The sequence below is a fragment of the Protomyctophum bolini genome (genome assembly GCF_963924005.1).
Source record: "Protomyctophum bolini genome assembly, chromosome: 17".
Lineage (NCBI taxonomy): Eukaryota > Metazoa > Chordata > Actinopteri > Myctophiformes > Myctophidae > Protomyctophum > Protomyctophum bolini.
In genome coordinates, this window is record NC_137878.1 from 20,993,507 (window position 1) to 21,012,155 (window position 18,649).

The 18,649-nt window shown below is 43.1% G+C and overlaps 1 protein-coding gene across 1 annotated transcript in view; it reads left to right on the forward strand.

Annotated features, from left to right (window-relative positions):
* The window catches only part of adgrb2 (adhesion G protein-coupled receptor B2), a 311,424-nt gene that overhangs the window by 164,146 nt on the left and 128,629 nt on the right, over nt 1–18,649 (forward strand). Inside the window, exons 7-13 of the mRNA XM_080787040.1 lie at nt 2,455–2,619; nt 7,298–7,399; nt 11,793–11,899; nt 14,351–14,545; nt 15,485–15,553; nt 15,914–16,022; nt 16,828–16,974. Coding sequence (XP_080643166.1) covers nt 2,455–2,619; nt 7,298–7,399; nt 11,793–11,899; nt 14,351–14,545; nt 15,485–15,553; nt 15,914–16,022; nt 16,828–16,974 — 894 coding nt within the window. The remainder of the gene's footprint in view (nt 1–2,454; nt 2,620–7,297; nt 7,400–11,792; nt 11,900–14,350; nt 14,546–15,484; nt 15,554–15,913; nt 16,023–16,827; nt 16,975–18,649) is intronic.

Genomic DNA, 18,649 nt, shown 5'->3' on the forward strand with positions numbered 1-18,649 from the left:
ATATATATATGTTAATGACGTTTAGAAGATCTAAAACACTTTCCTGGAGGTCTTTGTGTGTAATATGTGGTTTTAGATTTTAGCAGTGAGCCCCATAGATATTTAAAAAAAATAGATGCCTCACTGGCCACTAATTGTGACACGCGCCTCAGAGCCGGAAAGAGCGTCTACGTTTATATGTCTATGGTGAGCCCATGCAGTGTCTCTGATGTCATGGACACTGGGCTTACTTCCTTCCTGGACTACAATTCCCATAATGCTTTGGTGCACTGCTCCTCCTTGTGGATAGGGGGAGCATAGATATTTAAAAAAAATAAACAATGAAGGCAGGAAGTCAAGCGGAAGTGCAGTGCTGGAGGCTTTTTTTTAGGCTCTGTCTCATGAGCTAATTTAGAACTTCCTGTCTGAGAGATAGCTAATTTAAGACATCCGGTTGCCTTCAGAATAAAATAAGGTTATTTAATTCGTTAATTAAATAATTATTACAATACATTATTAGTATTATTATTACATTACAGTTATTGTAAAGACACACATTATGTTTCTGTGTAAAAATAAGTAATTAAATAACATAAAAAAGTTATCTAAATGGATAAATGCTTTTACACCTCTCCCGCTTAGCGGAGACTGTGGGGTGGTAGAGGACATCTCCCCGGACGCGTGGGTATGTCCAGATAGTTGCCTCGCGGAGCCGTCTTTTGTCCAGTGTCCATTCTGGGTCCGGAAACGGTAATCTTTTTTGCATTGACCCCAGTAGAAGCTCTGCTGCTGTGAATTTTACACCTCTCCCGCTTAGCGGAGAGTGGGGTGTGGTAGAGGACATCTCCCCGAACGCGTGGGTATGTCCAGATAGTTGCCTCGCGGAGCCGTCTTTTGTCCAGTGTCCACTCTATAAAGTCCATGCACTCCAGTGAATAGCATTTATCCATTTAGATAACTTTATTATTATTATTATTATTATTATTTAATTACTTGTTTTTACACAGAAACATAATGTGTGTCTTATAGCATAATTTAAATGCTTAATTTGTAGTTTTAATGTGCAAATTAAACCTTTTTTTCCAATACTCTAGAGGTACTCTTATTTTGAAGAGATCGTCCACCGGAAGCCTTAAATTAGCTCACTAGATTAGCTCACTAGACAGTGCCTTTTTTTAAGCAGTGTCTCTGTACCTTACTACCTGCAGACTGCAGTCTCCCATAGGAGAGGATCCTACCACAAACACAGAAATATTATGGTAAACCTCAAACCACCACTTAAATAGATATTCCACTTTCAACCAAACACCATTTTGGATTTGAATTATACGGAACATCAAAAGACAACAGAAGTCATTCACATTGTCAAACACCCCTCCTCCTCTACAGTACTTGGCACCTTCCCCCGGGAACCCCCATTCTTAAGTTGAATGGTTTAGCCGTGCTCTGTTTCAGCAGTTCACCATTTAACAACACAGACAGAGGATTTTCTTTACTGAAGAGGAGATACAGGTGACAAACATTTCCTTTAACACAGGTTACAATAAACAGAATGTTTTACCCCTGCAAGGTCTGTGCATTTGTGAATCATTTGTGAATGCGTGCAACAGACAACAGTATTGACATTATTAGGACAAGCTTGCGGACGGTGCATTTCACGCTGCCCACATTCACGGCTTCCAAACCGGTCGGTGGTCTTGATTTAGTAATCAGACGCAGGTGTGTTTGTGTGTGTGTGTGTGTGTGTGTGTGTGTGAGACTGTGTGCGCACGTTTGCGTGTTTGCGCGCGCTAGTGTGTGTCAAAGATTAGTAAAACAAAAAGATGTAGTGAAGTTGAGTAGAACAACTAAAAGTAATGTAGGCCTAAATGGTAAATATTTCAGTAAAGTAAAAATACCTCAACTCAAAACTGTACTTAAATTAAATGTACTTATAGTTATACTTTACAGCAATGGTCACAACAGACTCATGAGCAGTTCATGAGCACAAACTTGATGCTAAACGAATGTTTAATTCACCATAAAGTGGGGTCCCAAGGGTTCCCTGAGGGGGTCTGGCCTGGCCAAATATTATCTATTTGGGGTTCTTTGACATGAAATGTCTGCTGGCCAAGTGGTCTGACAGCGCGTTGCGTGTTCGAGTCCCGTTCATGACGACCTTTGCTGCATGTCTCTACCCTTCTCTCTCTCTCTCTCTCCATCTTTCTTGTCTCTTTTCACTTGATACTATAAAGGCAGAAAAGCCAAAGTAAAACATTTGAAAAAAGAAAATGTTTGAGAACCACTAGCGCAGCTGGTTTAATTTGTGCTCCATCATATGATGGTGATGTGTGACAAAAATAGCCTACCTACAAAAAAGCTTTTGAGCTTGTATAGAACTATCTATAGATTGTCTATTTTCAGCACGCAACACCATAATACCATAAAGTGTAAACAAGGCTGAATAATGCTTGTCCTTGTCGGCCCTGCTTTTAGGTGGGGGGAACTGGGGGAGTTGGAACCACTGGAGTCTGTGCAGCAAGACGTGTGACAAGGGCTGGCAGAGCCGTTTCAGGATGTGCGAGGGCGCGGGGGTCCAGAGCTACCCCTGTGACGGCTCAGGAGAGGAGGTCCGTGCCTGCAACGAGAACAAGTGTCCTGGTGAGTGAGTGCACAGTGTGCTTTGTGGAATTTAAGTTAACCATAATTATTTTCACATATCCTATAGGTAAAATAGCTAATTTACAAGCTCGCAACATGTATCAATTCATGACCCGTTGTGAGCATGATGATCTTGTATTTTAACTCTTCTCGTTTATTTGTTTTAGTTTTTCTTCTTTTTGATGAATGTTTGGTATAATGACATGCCCAAAATAGAGATGCCAGATTGAAAGTGTTTGAAATAACCCCCAGACGTGTGTGTGAGTGTGTGGGCGCGTGGGTGGGAACTAAACATTAACAAATGCTGGATGTTCCGCCACGCCTCCCCTCCACTGCTTCCGTAACGTATTGCACTCGCTTTAATTTAATTGAAGAATATAGCTTGCTGCTTATCATAAATGGACATCAAAAAATATTAGGATATTTTCATGAACGGAAATGACAAATGCATGACTGCTTCCGGAATCGGCATTCAGGGTGTATTCGGAGGATGTGGAATATCATTCTGGCTACGCGAGACAAACCACCACCAGTGTTGTTTTTGGCAGCAAATTTGGATTTTAGTTTGTCATAGTCTTTTAAATAGTTTTAATTTAGTTTGTCACATTTTAGTCACCTGGAATGTCTGTGTTAAGTCTAGTTTTAGTCGACTAAATATCATAAGATTTTAGTCGACTAAATCTACAGTAGATTTAGATTTTGGCTGGCCTTGATGCCGTCGTAATGACTTTCAGGGCTGAAAATAGCCTACAAGCTCTACATAATCTACAAGCTCACAACACGTCGCAGCGCGACACGTTGTAGAGCGTGTATTTTCAGAATACTAATTGTAAAATGACTTTTAGTGGATTCCACTTGTCCCTTCCTAGTCTAGTTTATTATTTGTTGATGAAATTGTCAGTATATTTAGTCTTAGTGTCCATTTAGTTTTCGTCAGTGGAAAAAGGTAGTTGACGAACATTTTACATCTTAGTTTTAGTCGACAAAATCAACACTGGCCACCACCTCCTAAAACAAAGCTGTGGAGATGGTTCAAAACTGTTGTAATGTCTGTTTTCTTAGCCTATTTGTGTCAGTCTGTCCACCAGAGAGAGCTGTGGCTCAACTGTACACCTCTAGTAGGTTGCCCCATCAGAACATATATTTTGTAAGGCTCACCTTCTTACAACTAATAATTAGTCTGATGATCCATAATTATATCCTGTCTTTCAGCACCACAGTGTCAGAGATCTCTCTCCCTCCCTCCATATGTGGGCTCTGACACAGTTGGACTGCGCAGTGTGTGTTTGATGCACTGTTTACATAACTCCATCATTCTTCAGTGTAGACGCTAACTTAATTATCCACATAGGTATTATCGTGCTTGGTGTGTGTGAATGGCCCTTAAGCCTAATTACACTGTAACATTAAACCCTAAACTTTAACGCCAAACCTATAAACCTAAAGCCGGAAACAGCGCTGACGGTGCAATTTAAGGCTGAAAGTGTCGTTCCCCTGGCTTTGCAGGCAATCAATATAGGATTGACTCAGCTCTTGATAAGACTATATACTGTAGCACTCTACAACAGATAAACAGAAAATAACAGCATTTGCTGCATCATGTCGGGGAACTTACCACCGCCAATACATGCTATTTATTGTCTAATCAAAGCTTACCCAGCAAGCCAAATGGCGTCATGATGGCGTTATGATGACGTCCTCCGGTGACTCTGGTGACGTTCAGGACTAGGCCAGATCACAGCCCATATGGGGATGATCTTTACGTCATTTCCAGGACGTCTTCACCAGTTGAAATAATGAAGCTCATTCGGGGCCAGGTCTGACTAGTTATGAATGATGTGACTTAAGTTGATCGGGCCTCTATCGGACTCTCTCTGATTCATCCAGGGACATCCGTCTTAGTGGGCAGAGGGGGAAGGAGAGACAACCAGTCAGGTGTGTGTGGGGCCGTTTGTGTCTGACTGTTTCACAATATTGTCACTATTACATTATATATTATATATATATATATATATATACATATATATATATATATATAGAGAGAGAGAGAAAGAGAGAGAACATGCGTGAGACTACACACACATGTGAATTGTGATTGAGAGCTAATATTCAAAAAAATATATATTTTGAAAATAGTGGATTTACAAGCTTGTAGATTGTCTGTATTCAAATAGCCGATGTATATGATTAAAGGGCTCATATGTAACCTACAGTATAGTCGCTTCTTTCGGGATTTTTTTCATAGACCTGGTTGCTTTTCTTCCTCTCTCAAAATCTGATGACAAAAGCTGATGACTTTCACCCCGCTAGATTAAATATAAATGGTGTACTGTTGACTCCAATACATTAATAGGAATGGACTCTTTGGTACCAAAACTTTTTATTATGATGAATTAACCACTTTAGGCCCAATTTCAAAAATCCTCCTATATTAAAATTGGCTACTGGGAGAGCTCACAGTTGTGTACTTTGTCATTTGTGCTGACTTGAGTATTTACTAGACTAGAGAAGACCTATACTCTGTCCACTGCAGTACCTTTGTTTGCGCTTCTCACTAACATCCTCAAACCTTATTACTGTTCTCTCAAAGTATTTATGTCTCTTTTCTTGCTTGCTTCATTCCTCACTCGTGTGTGTGTGTGTGCTCATCTTCTCTCTTACCTTGGCAAAGGGGGATTGTTCAAAGCCCTGCTTTGTGCGATTTGTCAGTGTGTCAGCTACTGCAGCAAACTGAATGGTTTAATAAGGATGTCTCTGACTTTGTGTTTGAGAGTGTGTGCATGTGCAGTTTGTGCACGTATGAGCGTGCTTGTGATTGTGTCTGGCTATGTTTGGTGAATATGCTTAGTGTGTCTCGGCTCTCTCGCGTGCGTGCGTGTGTGTGCACGCACGTGCGTGTGTGTGCACGCACGCGCTTGTGCGTGTCCAGGACATTGCAGCCGGACCTCTATCACTGCCCGTGCTTTTGAATTGCTCCCATCCCTCTGCTACATGAGACAAGGATCTGTCCACATGGCTTTCCAGAGGAGCATTATATTTAGATGACAAAGAGCCTCTCTCTCCATCCCACCGCGTTGCACTTGTCTGACCCCTGCAGAATATCTTTAGAGAGCTGCATGGCACGCTCTGTGTTTTTCATCAGGGTTATGAAAGTGAGGTGGGGTTGGGGGGGACAGATGAATGAAGAGGACAGGAGGAAGATGAAGAGGGAATGAGATATACTGTATTGAGGCAGTGACACTGACACAGAACACTGGGCTGTGTACGTACTGGGAATGAGATTGGCGGCTGCCGCAACAGAACATTGATTTCAATCTTGAGTCAACGTGTTTTCAGTTTCTAGTATTTTCTCTGTGTGCTCATGTTCGTGCTTTGTGTGTTTCCGAGAATGTGTTCACGTAAAATCCCCTGTTTCAATTTGACTCTTGAGCATGAATACAGTACAAATGGAGGGTCCATTAATAGGTTCCATGTGCACACTCTAAGAGATACAAACTATCATAGGGGGACAAAAAAAACGTGTATTTCAAACATATTCCTCAATAAATAAATAAATGAACTTTTCTATTGGTCCACCCATTTCTGGGACATGTGAGTGGTCCAGTGCAGAAAAAAATAAAATGATCCATTGTAGTTGTATGGGATCTTTCTCTATCACACTATCACTAAACACAGGTGAAATTCACCCAAACACCTGCCTGTAGAAAAAAACAGGGATGTGGGCAGGGAAACAAACCTACCTTCTATGATGTCACTGAGCATCATGAAGGTACTGAAAGACCCACCCACCTCAGACATCAGCAACATTATGACAACATTAACTTAACTTTCTTTGAGATCCAAGTTTTTTTTCTACATTTTGAAAACTTAAAATGAATGAGTATGTGAAGTTGCCCGAACGGCCACGGCTCCAAGAACAGTCAGTAATGCAGTTTAAGGGTCTTTTATTATCCCCAAACTCCTCCACCAAAGTCCAGTACAGGTTCAACAGTGCGAAAACAGGACAACAACAATAATACTGAAAAATGACAACACAAAATAAACACTAGTTGAGCAAACACTACTGAACAAAACCCAACTGGATAAGGGCTCTCTTCAGGCTGTACCTTGATCACACAAGGCCCTGTAGCTCTCCCTCAGGGATGTTACCTGTGTCATTGCCCACATCTAACTAACTAGCCTGTCCCTGCAGCCTCCTTTAAATAGGAGTGGATCCTACCACTGGGCACAGACTCAATTAGCACATTTCTTCTCAAATACTTCACTAATATAAATACTTCCATCAACAACGCCTTGAATAAACAGTAACCTAAACAGTCTCAATAATGTGTTACAATTAAACAAGTATAAATAAGCATGAACTCAATGACCAATACTCATATACATAAGGAGGAACACCCCTCTCCTGCATTGCACTTGGCCCCTTCCTCATCAAGGGAAATGCCACCAGCAGTGTACTGTACTTTTACTTTTTAAGTACATTTTGATGTCTATACTTTTACTTGTAGGCCTAATGGAATACTTGTACTTTTCCACCACTGTGATCATTTAGCTGGGAACGCCCCTGCAACCCCCCTGAAGGACCCCTGGGTGGGGGTCCCTCCGTGGACCCCACATGGCTAGTTGTATTTGCCTCTCGCTGAGCATTCCCTCTTTGTTTGTCATCTCCCCCGTGCAGCACCTCATGAGATCTGCAAGGACGAGTACCTGCTGTTGATGACGTGGAAGAAGGCTTCAGCTGGAGAAACTGTGTACAACAAATGTCCAACTAATGCCACTGGTCAGTATGCAACGCACCCCCGTCACGCAACACATGCACTGGTCAGTATGCAACACACTCCCGTCACGCAACACATGCACTGGTCAGTATGCAACGCACCCCCGTCACGCAACACATGCACTGGTCAGTATGCAACGCACCCCCGTCACGCAACACATGCACTGGTCAGTATGCAACGCACCCCCGTCACGCAACACATGCACTGGTCAGTATGCAACGCACCCCCGTCACGCAACACATGCACTGGTCAGTATGCAACGCACCCCCGTCACGCAACGCATGCACTGGTCAGTATGCAACGCACCCCCGTCACGCAACACATGCACTGGTCAGTATGCAACGCACCCCCGTCACGCGACACATGCACTGGTCAGTATGCAACGCATCCCCGTCACGCAACGCATGCACTGGTCAGTATGCAACGCATCCCCGTCACGCGACACATGCACTGGTCAGTATGCAACGCATCCCCGTCACGCAACACATGCACTGGTCAGTATGCAACACACCCCCGTCACGCGACACATGCACTGGTCAGTATGCAACGCACCCCCGTCACGCGACACATGCACTGGTCAGTATGCAACACACCCCCGTCACGCGACACATGCACTGGTCAGTATGCAACACATCCCCGTCACGCAACACATGCACTGGTCAGTATGCAACGCACCCCCGTCACGCAACACATGCACTGGTCAGTATGCAACGCACCCCCGTCACGCAACACATGCACTGGTCAGTATGCAACGCACCCCCGTCACGCAACACATGCACTGGTCAGTATGCAACACACCCCCGTCACGCAACACATGCACTGGAGATGCTTCTGTGGATCACAGCGCTGTCGTCGTCGTGCAGAGAGATTGCAGTGATTCCAGTTGGCTCGAGTGTGTCCATATTGTGCATTAGCATTTTGCATAATTATTATAAGACAAACTGTCTAGACAAGTCCTTGCATTATTATTATTATTAAAGAGCACATACAGTAGCACGTTATTAGAAAGAGCCAGGAAACCTGAATTAATTTATGTGTTCATTGTGTATATGGTCACCCGTTGGTCTGAGAATGTTCATAGAGTGCTTTTTTGGCTAACTAACACCAGCTAATCAGTTGGCCGCCAAGCTGGAACAGCCGCCAGGTGTTTGCTGCCAAGCACTGCAGGCACAAAGTCGGTACAGTTGTTGCAGAGGGAATACTGCAACTCGTTAAAAGTTACGGCGAGCCTGCCTTATACTAATGAACCACTTTTGTTGGCAGTCTTTGGTAAGTGCTCATGCTGTAAGCTCCTCGTATATTGTGGGTGTTTGATTCTGCTTTACTCTTGATTAGCACAATTCAACAAACGGCTCTACATCTCCAACTTCAGCTTCATTTTCCGCATCACAGATCAGAGTTTCAGGTGTTTATTTGTCATAGTTTCTTAAGAATTATACATATCAATAAGAATAATATAAAACATAAAATCTATATGAAGAATATGAACAAAGTCTATCAAATATATAGTAAGCATAATGTAAGCTTAAAGTATGCTCTAAGAATTAAGACAGAGATACCTCAGACACTTCTGCAAGTGAGACAGAGACACCACATCAGCAGCAAATAGTTTCACAACCAACAAAGTGTAATGTGAGTTTATATGACATTGCGACACGGTTCAGTGATTCAGTGATCTGATGTGATGCTGCCCATTCTCACCACCTAGTGACGAACCTGTGTTGAATGCCGAGCCGTAGCCAAGCCACAAAGGGTACACTCGTACACAACAGTTATTCTCCCCCCCGGGTGACAAATAGCTGTGAAGAACCATGCATGGCTTTGAATGGTCGCTGGTAGATCTGTTTTGATTCAATGGTCATTGTAATGGGTCCGGCATGGCAGGCAGCATTGAACAGACGAACAGTGGTGGAAAGTAAACTAAGTACTTTTACTTAAGTACAATTTTGAGGTATTTCTACAAGCTTGTCGATCTGCTATTTTCAAAAGATTTTTATGCATTTGAAAAGTACATTTTGAAGCCTTTAGTACTTTTACTCAAGTAAATGTTGAAACTTTTACTTGTAACAGAGTATTTTTATGTTGTAGTATTGATACTTTTACTTAAATGAAACATTTGCCATTTTGGTACTTTAAGTACATTTTGGTGCCAATACGTACTATTACTCGAGTACATTTTGAATTCTGGTCTTTTACATGTAACGGAGTAGTTCTATATTGCAGTATTGATCCTTTTTTTTAAAAGATTTTTTTGTGGCTTTCGCCTTTATTTTATTAATTTTTATAGAGAGATAGGTATACAGTAGGCTGACGCACACTGCCAGACTGGATTACCAGCCAAGGTGCCCAGACGGCTATGCCAGCCGCCCGGGAGTATTGATACTTTTGAGATACTTTTCAAAACTTTGAGTCCTTTTCCCACCACTGCCGGTAGATCTGTTTTGATTAAATGGAAATTGAGTGCCACAGTGTGGCGGGCAGCATTGAACAGATGAAGTCCCTCGCCAACCTCTCAGAGCATTTACTGACAATTGAAGTGAGGGTGACTGGGGTCTCCAGTCCATTCACACATGCTATCTTGGAATGCAGGCACAACGGTGGACATCTGCAACAATGCCCACGGTAACAACAACAGCCTGGATTGCCATCGGGGCCTGCAGCCTGAACGGACCTGCTCGAAGGCCCTGTGCATACCCGCATATTAACCTCTGGGATGTTTACTTCAGGAGAGGCTAACTCCAGCTGGTTGAGGGGCTGTTTACCTCAAACCGAGATGAAAATGGTTCTTCAGCTCACCAGGGAGGGAGTTAGAGGGGCTCTCTATGTGCAGCCACACGCTCCTCCGCACGTCGCCACTGTCACCCTGCTCTTCCAGTCCGTCCCTGAATTCCCGCTTGCTCTTTCTGAGGGTTGTCTTCCAGGTCACCGGAGCTGAAGGCAGCTTTGCGTGCTTGTAGTGCTTGCTCGAACTTTCCTTGTTGGGATATGTCCATATAGCAACGTCATCCGTGCACTTAGAGATACATCCAGTGGCTGTATCTGGGAACTCGTTGACTCTATTCTCAGAGGCAACATCTCCCAGTCCTCGTGTTTAAAACAGTTTTGTAGCATAGAATCCAGTTGTTCAGACTTCAGACGAGCATTGAACCTCCTGTACAATGTTTGGATCTTGTCCAATGCTATGTAGCTTTTGTGAGATCCTAAAACGCTTTTAAAAGCTCACATCTAAATTTGCTTTATAGTTTAACACCACAGAGAGCTAGAAATGCAGAGATTGTGTGGGTGGGGGTACATATTAAACGACCAGCTGGAGAACATTGCTCCTGGCTATGTGAGACAGTGTTTGGAACGTTCTGAACAGGCTTGATTGCAAACATATGTGTTCTGATTGAAAACCTGCTGCTTAATATTATGTCAGTTAACTTAGTACTGTTACTATTGAAGATAACACCGTGGGCTTGCTACTGAGCCCACAACAAAAACAACAATAATTTTACAGACGTTACGCGCTGGGCCATTGACTATCATTGTGCGCGTTCACGTATGATACATAGCGTTCATGTGTTATGGGCCCATGCGTGAACGTGCGCAATGCATAATGCTGGCTCGAGCTACAATACCAAATCCGGCCACTATGTCTTTTTCGCCTCAGGGTTTCCTCTTGGTGACGTCTCTTATTATATTTATACTCTTAAGTATCTGCCGTGAAACTGGGAGGTCGGGGTTCAAATACTGTAAAAATGGGACCCAATGCCTCCCTGCTTGGCACTCAGCATCAATGGGTTGGATCGGGGGGTCAAATCAACTACCGGCAATCAAATGATTCCCGAGCGCGGCGCGGCTGCAGCTCACCGCTCCTTGGCTGCGGCTCACCGCTCCAAGAGATGGGTCAAATGCGGAGAACAAAATCCACCGTGGTAACGTGTGTGACGAATCGTACGACTTTGACTTGCGTGACCGCGTCACTCACCAGAAAGTTATTTTCAGTGAACAACACAGTCGTGTCGTCATGAGGCATGTTTTTGCCATAACCCATAGATGTATAGAATAAGACATTTCCATTTCCGTGTCTTGTGTCAAACATGGAGCAGCAGGTAATCAATCCACAGAAGCTGCCTTGTGACAATTTGTTTTCAACATGGGGATGTGATGGTTGTGGTATTCGGGACAATAGATGTCATCGGGTGCTACAGCAAAGTAGGTCGGGTGGAAACCTTGCATGTCAAAAAAGCAATGGTGGAAAGTAACGAACTACCGTACATTTACTTAAGTACTGTACTTCAGTACAATTTTTTTAACATTTTAGTACTTTTTTCCCCACTGTCAAAAGTGATACATTCCAGGAAAAAATAACCCTCTCTCTCTCTCTCTCTCTCTCTCTGTCTCTCCCTGCAGGATCTGCTAGTCGTCGTTGTTTGCTGGACAATAACGGTGTTGCTCTCTGGGGTCCTCCGAGCTTCGCCAGATGCGTCTCACTTGATTTTAGATATTTACATTTATCCGTAAGTTCCACTCCTGAAATGTGTTCCACTCCTGAAATGTAAACACTTCGTCAGTCCGCTCCTCCTCAGTGCTGAGAGAACAATTTGAGCTTCCCCCGGCACCTGAGAAAATAATGGCTTTGATGTTAATCCAGGCGAGGTTTATAGCGAGGACAAAAATATATTGTTTTCCCTCTTAATCAGTGCATTTTGAGCTGATTATGCTCAACTCCTTCCTTAATCAGGTCTCTCTCTCATTAGTGAGAGATGTTTGTTTATAGAGTACATCCCCTGCTTCCCGGAAGTATTTTCTCCATGGGGAATAACATTGGGTTTCTTTAAAAATCATCTCATAGCATCGTGGTCCAAAAATAAACAAACTGTCTCGCCGATATTGTCGAGGAGGGGTCTCTGTATAATTTACGATGATCAGTCGGTCATATTTGATAGTCAGTTTCTTGCGAAAATTCAACTAATTTGGCAGTAGTCACATTTGCGAATTCTCAGTCAGTTGATTCTTCATATCCATATGCAGTCGGGATCATTAGTTTATTTTTGGAACACACTTTGAGAAAAGTCAATAGATGGGAATTCAGAATGGGGGAGCCAAGCTCGCGAGTGATTTTTCTTCCAGTTCATTTTGGGATGAATTTTGGGGTCTTCAAAATAAAATCCAGCAGCAGATAAATTGCAGTGCCGGAGTCGATGGTTGTACTCAATGAGTTAAGCATCATTCTCCCCCTTTAACGTTTCTCAAAGAAAGACACTGGTCTCCTCTAATTACCTGGTCCACAGCTTTGCATTGCGGACTATTGATTATTTATTTTTTCTTGGACTCTTGGATTACCATCTCAACTCCACGGTGGTGATGGTGAGATATTTCCCGGGTCAGGGTCTCAGGCGTGACTTAGAGATGATAGCACATCAGCAATCAACGCGATTGGCTCGCATGCTGACCTTTCATTAGCATCGGGAGTCAATAACTAATTTTCTGTGATTACCGTTATCAAGCGCATCTCGCTCGCTCTCTCGCGCTCGCTTTTTCGCTCTCTCGCTCGCTTTCTCTCTCTCGCTGACTCGCTCTCTATCTCTCTCTCTCTCTCTCTCTCTCTAAAGTGATGCATCCAGTTTATGACCCTCACCTGTTTTAAAATACTGTTTTCTTTCCTCTGAAGGCGAGGCAAAGGGGCTGCGTAACCCCCGCAGAATAATAGAGCACTTAAAGACCGATTGTGATAAAAAATACGTTTTTCACACTTTCAGACCATATCCGTGGTAATCATATGGACATGTAGAGGAGATCTTGAATAAACCAATAGCTAGAGTACCAATATTTATTAGGACAGCAGGTAAGACAGGAATATCCAACGTTTCGGCGGTTAAGCCTTCATCATCATATGGACATACCTAACAATGGATGCCCAAAAATGGGAACATTTCATTTTTGTCTATTTTCCTTTTTCTAATTAAAAGTCAATACATTTGCAATTAAAAAATTGCTTCATTTGAACGAAAACGTGCTGCGTGATGACGTGTCGAGTTTCACATGTATATTAATGAATCTTGGATTAAATTCACCTGTTTGATTCCCATTGCTGCACGTCCGTCCAAACACAGGTGGTTTTGAATACAGAACCACTCTCATTTAAGGTGACATCCAGACAGTGTATTACTTGTTTTAAACTTAATCATGACGCTAACATATGTATCTGAAAACATCATAGGTTAGAAATAAGCCACATAGCTAAAACTGCTAGAGCTGGCCGACTGTCTGACAAAAAAAAACATACGGACATTCAGTCATAAGGAGAGACATAGGGCCGGACGGACATTGCTGTTCCTTGGAGTGGCTGCACCACTCAAAAATAAAAAAAAGATTCATGCCAGGAGCTTTCGCAGAACCTGCTCACTTTCCATTGATTATAGTGGTAGTGTACCGTTGCAGAGCCAATTCTGTCCCCAGTGTAGCCCGGCCCACACACGCACACGCATGAACATAGACCCCCTCCCCTACGGATTTACAAGCGATGTTCTACATCGTATAATGCATTGTGGGTTACAATTCTTCAAAGAGCCGATCTACAAGCTCGCAATGTGTCGATATAGACTAGATTAGTTATTTTCACTTCATTTCTTTTGTTTTTCAAAATAGTAAAAAAAAAGGAATTGCTAAAAGGTTTAGGCATCAGGCGTAAGACCCCACGTATAAATATATTTTTAATGCTTTTTGTGTTGTGCAACCACTCTTATAGACCGCTGCGTGTGTAGCTGTGTCCCTGGATCCCCAGGCCTGCCCCTGTGTTGTGTCCGAGCACGGAAATAGCGTTATAGTGTTTGTTCACCACCAAGTGTCACTAAGACACACAGGCCAGGCACGAGGGCTAGTACAGTACAGTACAGTACAACTCACTTCAGACGGGTCTGATTTTTTTCACTCACTCTCTCCCTTTTCTCTGTGCCTTTTGGGTCTAGTTGCGAGAGCATCTCGCGAAGGGTCAGAGGACCCTAGCCGGGGAGGGCATGTCCCAGATCGTACGGAGTCTCCTGGAGCTCTTGCAGAGGAGGAGCTACCTCAGCGGCGACCTCCTCTTCTCCACGGAGATTCTGCGAAATGTGACGGACACCTTCAAAAGAGCAACCTACATCCCAGCGCCCGACGACGTGCAGGTAGAGTTGAGCGCTGCGCATGATTTTGACAGCAACTTTTGATTTTAGTTTTGTTTTTAGTCATAGTCTTGTGAATAGTTTTCATTTAGTTTTGGTCACATTTTAGTCACCTGTAATGTCTTAGTGTTCGTCTAGTTTTAGTCGACTAAATATCACAGGATTTTTAATAGCCGACTAAATCTACAGTCGACAAAAATGTGTTTTGGCGGGCCTTGATGCCGTCATATTATAATGGCTGATTTTACACACTTGCTGAAAATAGCAGATCTATAAGCTCTGTGAGCTTGCTATTTTCAGCATGCAGCCAAGTGTAAAATTACTTATACTGGATCTCTTGCCCTTCCACATTTTAGCGTGGTTTTTATTTGTTGACGAAATTGTCAATTTATTTAGTCTTAGTTTTAGTCCATCATAGCTTAGTTTTCAATTAGTTTCCATTTAGTTTTCATCAGTGAATAAAAGGTAGTCAACGAACATTTTTCATCATGTAATGGTTTTAGTCGACAAAATCAACACTTAAAACAGGAGACATGAAGGTATTGCTGCTCCCAAATGCAATTTTACGCTTTGAGCGTATCCATGTTCTTCCTTAGACCCAGGTCTGCATTTTGGAGCAGCAATTCAGGTGTGCAGATTTTTATTCTCATACGTGTATACGGTTTAACGTACTGTACAGTATAGGTGTTGGTCGTGCATGTCTTTTAGCTGTTTCTCAGCTTCTGTCTCATCCTGAAACATGGAAGTACACACACAGACATACAGTAGGCAAATGCACATGCACGCACGCACGTGACACAGGGATTTGAGAGAGACATTTGTAAAGAAGGTCATGGCTATACCACAGTCTGGTTTCAGGTCCAGTGATGTTATTGAACGTACAAGCCCTGCTGCCAATCACTTGCAGTACTGTTTGTAACCATGTCTCTGGTCTCTCTTCAGAAATATTTCCAGGTAGTCAGCCATATGTTGGACATTGAGAATCTGGAGAAATGGGAGGACGCTCACCAAGTAAGTGTGTGTGTGTGTGTGTGTGTGTGTGTGTGTGTGTGTGTGTGTGTGTGTGTGTGTGTGCGTGTGCGACGATCAAATTGGTGTGACATAGTCTTTCAGTCGTAAACGCGTGGCACTCGGTGCTTGTCAGCTTTGTAGATCTGCTATTTTTCAACGGCTAAAGTTTAAAACAATGGTTATAAGTGGTTAAAAGCTATAAGGTGATGACACAGATGCACCCTCGGGTCTAAGTGGGATAACATTTCACTGATGCGAAGCGATGGGGTCCATCAAGCACTGACTGAATGGCTGAATGTGATCACGTTGACTGCATGATTGACTTTTCATTTCTCTCTCTCTCTCTACCGCCATTCCCAGGTCTCTCCTGGAGCAGCCTTGCTGATGAGGATACTGGAGGATTTCATCCACCTCATCGGAGAGGCTCAGAAGCCATTCCAGAGTTTCCTGGTGGTCACAAACAACCTCAGTACGTGTCACTCACTCTTCCCACGTGCTGAAAAGCAGCGTTGATTTAGTCTTGGACTTAATACTATGACGATAAATGTCTGTCGACTACCTGTTTTCTCACTAACGAAAACTAAATGGAAACTAAATGAAAACTAAGCTATGATGCCTAAGACTAAATATATTGACAATTTTGTCAACAAATAAAAGCTAGACTAAAATGTTAGGAAGGGACTATAGTGGACAAGAGATCCAGTATAAGTAAAAGACGAGTCATTTTGCACTTGGTTGCATGCTGAAAATAGCAGATCTGATCTAGCAGATCAGAGCTTGTAGATATTTTCATACATTTTAGTCGACTAAATCAACTGTAGATTTAGTGGACTAAAATCTTATGATATTTAGTCGACTAAAACTAGACTAACGCTAAAACATTCCCGGGTGACTAAAATGTGACAAAAACTAGATGACCACCAGTCCCTTCCTAACATTTTAGTCTAGTTTTTATTTGTTGACGAAATTGTCAGTATATTTAGTCTGTTTTAGTCATAATAGCTTAGTTTTAATTTAGTTTCCGTTTTTCCGTTTTCGTCAGTGGAAAAAGGTAGTCGATGGACATTTTTCGTCTTAATTTTAGTCAACGAAATCAACACTGCCCGGCACCAACACATGGCACTCATCCGCCACGTCGGCCCTCAATCTGATCAAACTGCTGTTTGTTTGTTTTGGTTTCACCACACCGACCGTATCTTCAGGCCAATGTTCTTTGCTCGGCTCACTATTTACGGCTGGTTCTTTTAGCTGAGCTGCTATCTTTGTTTGTCTAGTGATAACCATCCAGCGCGAGCCGGTGTCTGCGGTCTCCAGCGATATCAACTTCCCCATGAAGGGCCGGCGAGGGATGAAGGACTGGGTGAGGACTGCGGAGGACAAGCTCTGCATCCCTAAAGAGGTCTTCACCGCCCCTGCAGAAGGTATGGGCAACTGGAAGGGAACAACATGAGTGTTTTCTTTTTTATGTTCTTTGGTAGATGCGATGACTCTCTGTGGGACAATGATGCTTTCACATGACATTTGACTCTACAGTGCTGCTACTGGTGCTTCCGTTTACAATTGCTTTTACAGCATGGTCATGGCTCCCCAAGAGACTAGCTGTCTATGAGAGAGAGAGAGAGAGAGAGAGAGAGCTTGGCTCTGACTAATGATGGTTATTTATTATGTCATCTGAGCAAGATCAGGGACTGATGGGGTCACCAAAGAAATCTCACATGATGTGGGGTCATGGTATAAAAGAAAGAGCCATAGGCATTTATAATGCCTTTCTATCTTCCTCTCTGTGTTTCTATTCTAATACAATTCCATTGTATTTACTTCTATCTGGTTACTATTCATCCCACCACACCAGCAGTATAGCTTCTGTATAGACACATTCAGAGATGCAGGGTCCCCTGGTCGCAGCCACCGTATTTCCTGTCGGCGGAGACGAGATATCTGATGGGTACACAGTCAGCTCTTCTACTACGTTGAATGGGAAAGTGACTGATGTTTGCTTCCTCAAACGTTCAGTGGTGGTTCAGGACCTTTCCCTGCTTCGTCCCATGCAGCCACGCTGAGCGCTGCCGTATTTACACTACTAAATGCGAAACGAAATTCGGTATTTGACATTCCCGTTTCTCTCCAAAGTTGAATTTTTTCCACTACTGTTGGAGCAGCCATAAACTACACAGGTCCGTCCCAATGTTCTGGGCAGCTTTATAAAGTTGGTGTTAGTGAAAAGCAGGTAAAAGAGTAATGTTTGAGCAGACTAACATCAGTCACTTTCCCATTCAATGTAGTAGAAGAGCTGACTGTTTGTACCCCGCAGATATCTTGTCTCCGCCTACAGGAAATATGTTGGCTGTGACCAGGGGAGTAGGGGACCTGTCTCTGAATGTGTCTAATACACACCTTTTCTCACAGTCGTCGCTCCCACTCGGCATCCTCTTCATCCAATGTCACACTGTTTGTTGCACTGAGAGAGTAATGTGCTAGTATTGTTTTGTGCTATAGCCTATAGGGCTAATGCTAGAGGGATTCTCAAGTCGAGGCATTATTCTTCCATGTGAATGAAGTATATTTCATACATGGAAGCGGTTAGAAATATGTTGCTTTGACTCTTGGCCTTTAACCACTGCTAGACTTACAGTGCTTTATGGTAATGCTGTCTTGCCGTCAAGAGCAGCCAAAAATCTGATAAAGTGATAAAACAAAAAGATGGTTGGCTACAGTAAACAAGATCACAATGCATTGTGTTGGCAAAATGAGCAAATCTTGTCGGGATCGGGATTCGAACCCGCAACATGCTGTCAAGGTGACAAAAAGTTCAGGTGCCCGGACATATATGCCAGCCGTCCGGGCCAGAGCGACAATTTTCGCCCCTTAGGGGACCCCACTGAGCAATGTACATACAGTAGGGTTTAAATGGCTACTACAAAAGTCTTGAAACGAAAGCACAAAGAGTAGCAGCTACAAAGACAAGGTTGGTGGCTGACAGGAAATTAAGCTAGCTGAGTTCCTGTCTCGGTCTCCATCCTCTGGTCCCAATTAATGTTAAAAAGAAGGCTTCAGACAGGGAAGGTGTCTGGACCATGTCAAGACATAACATCCTGT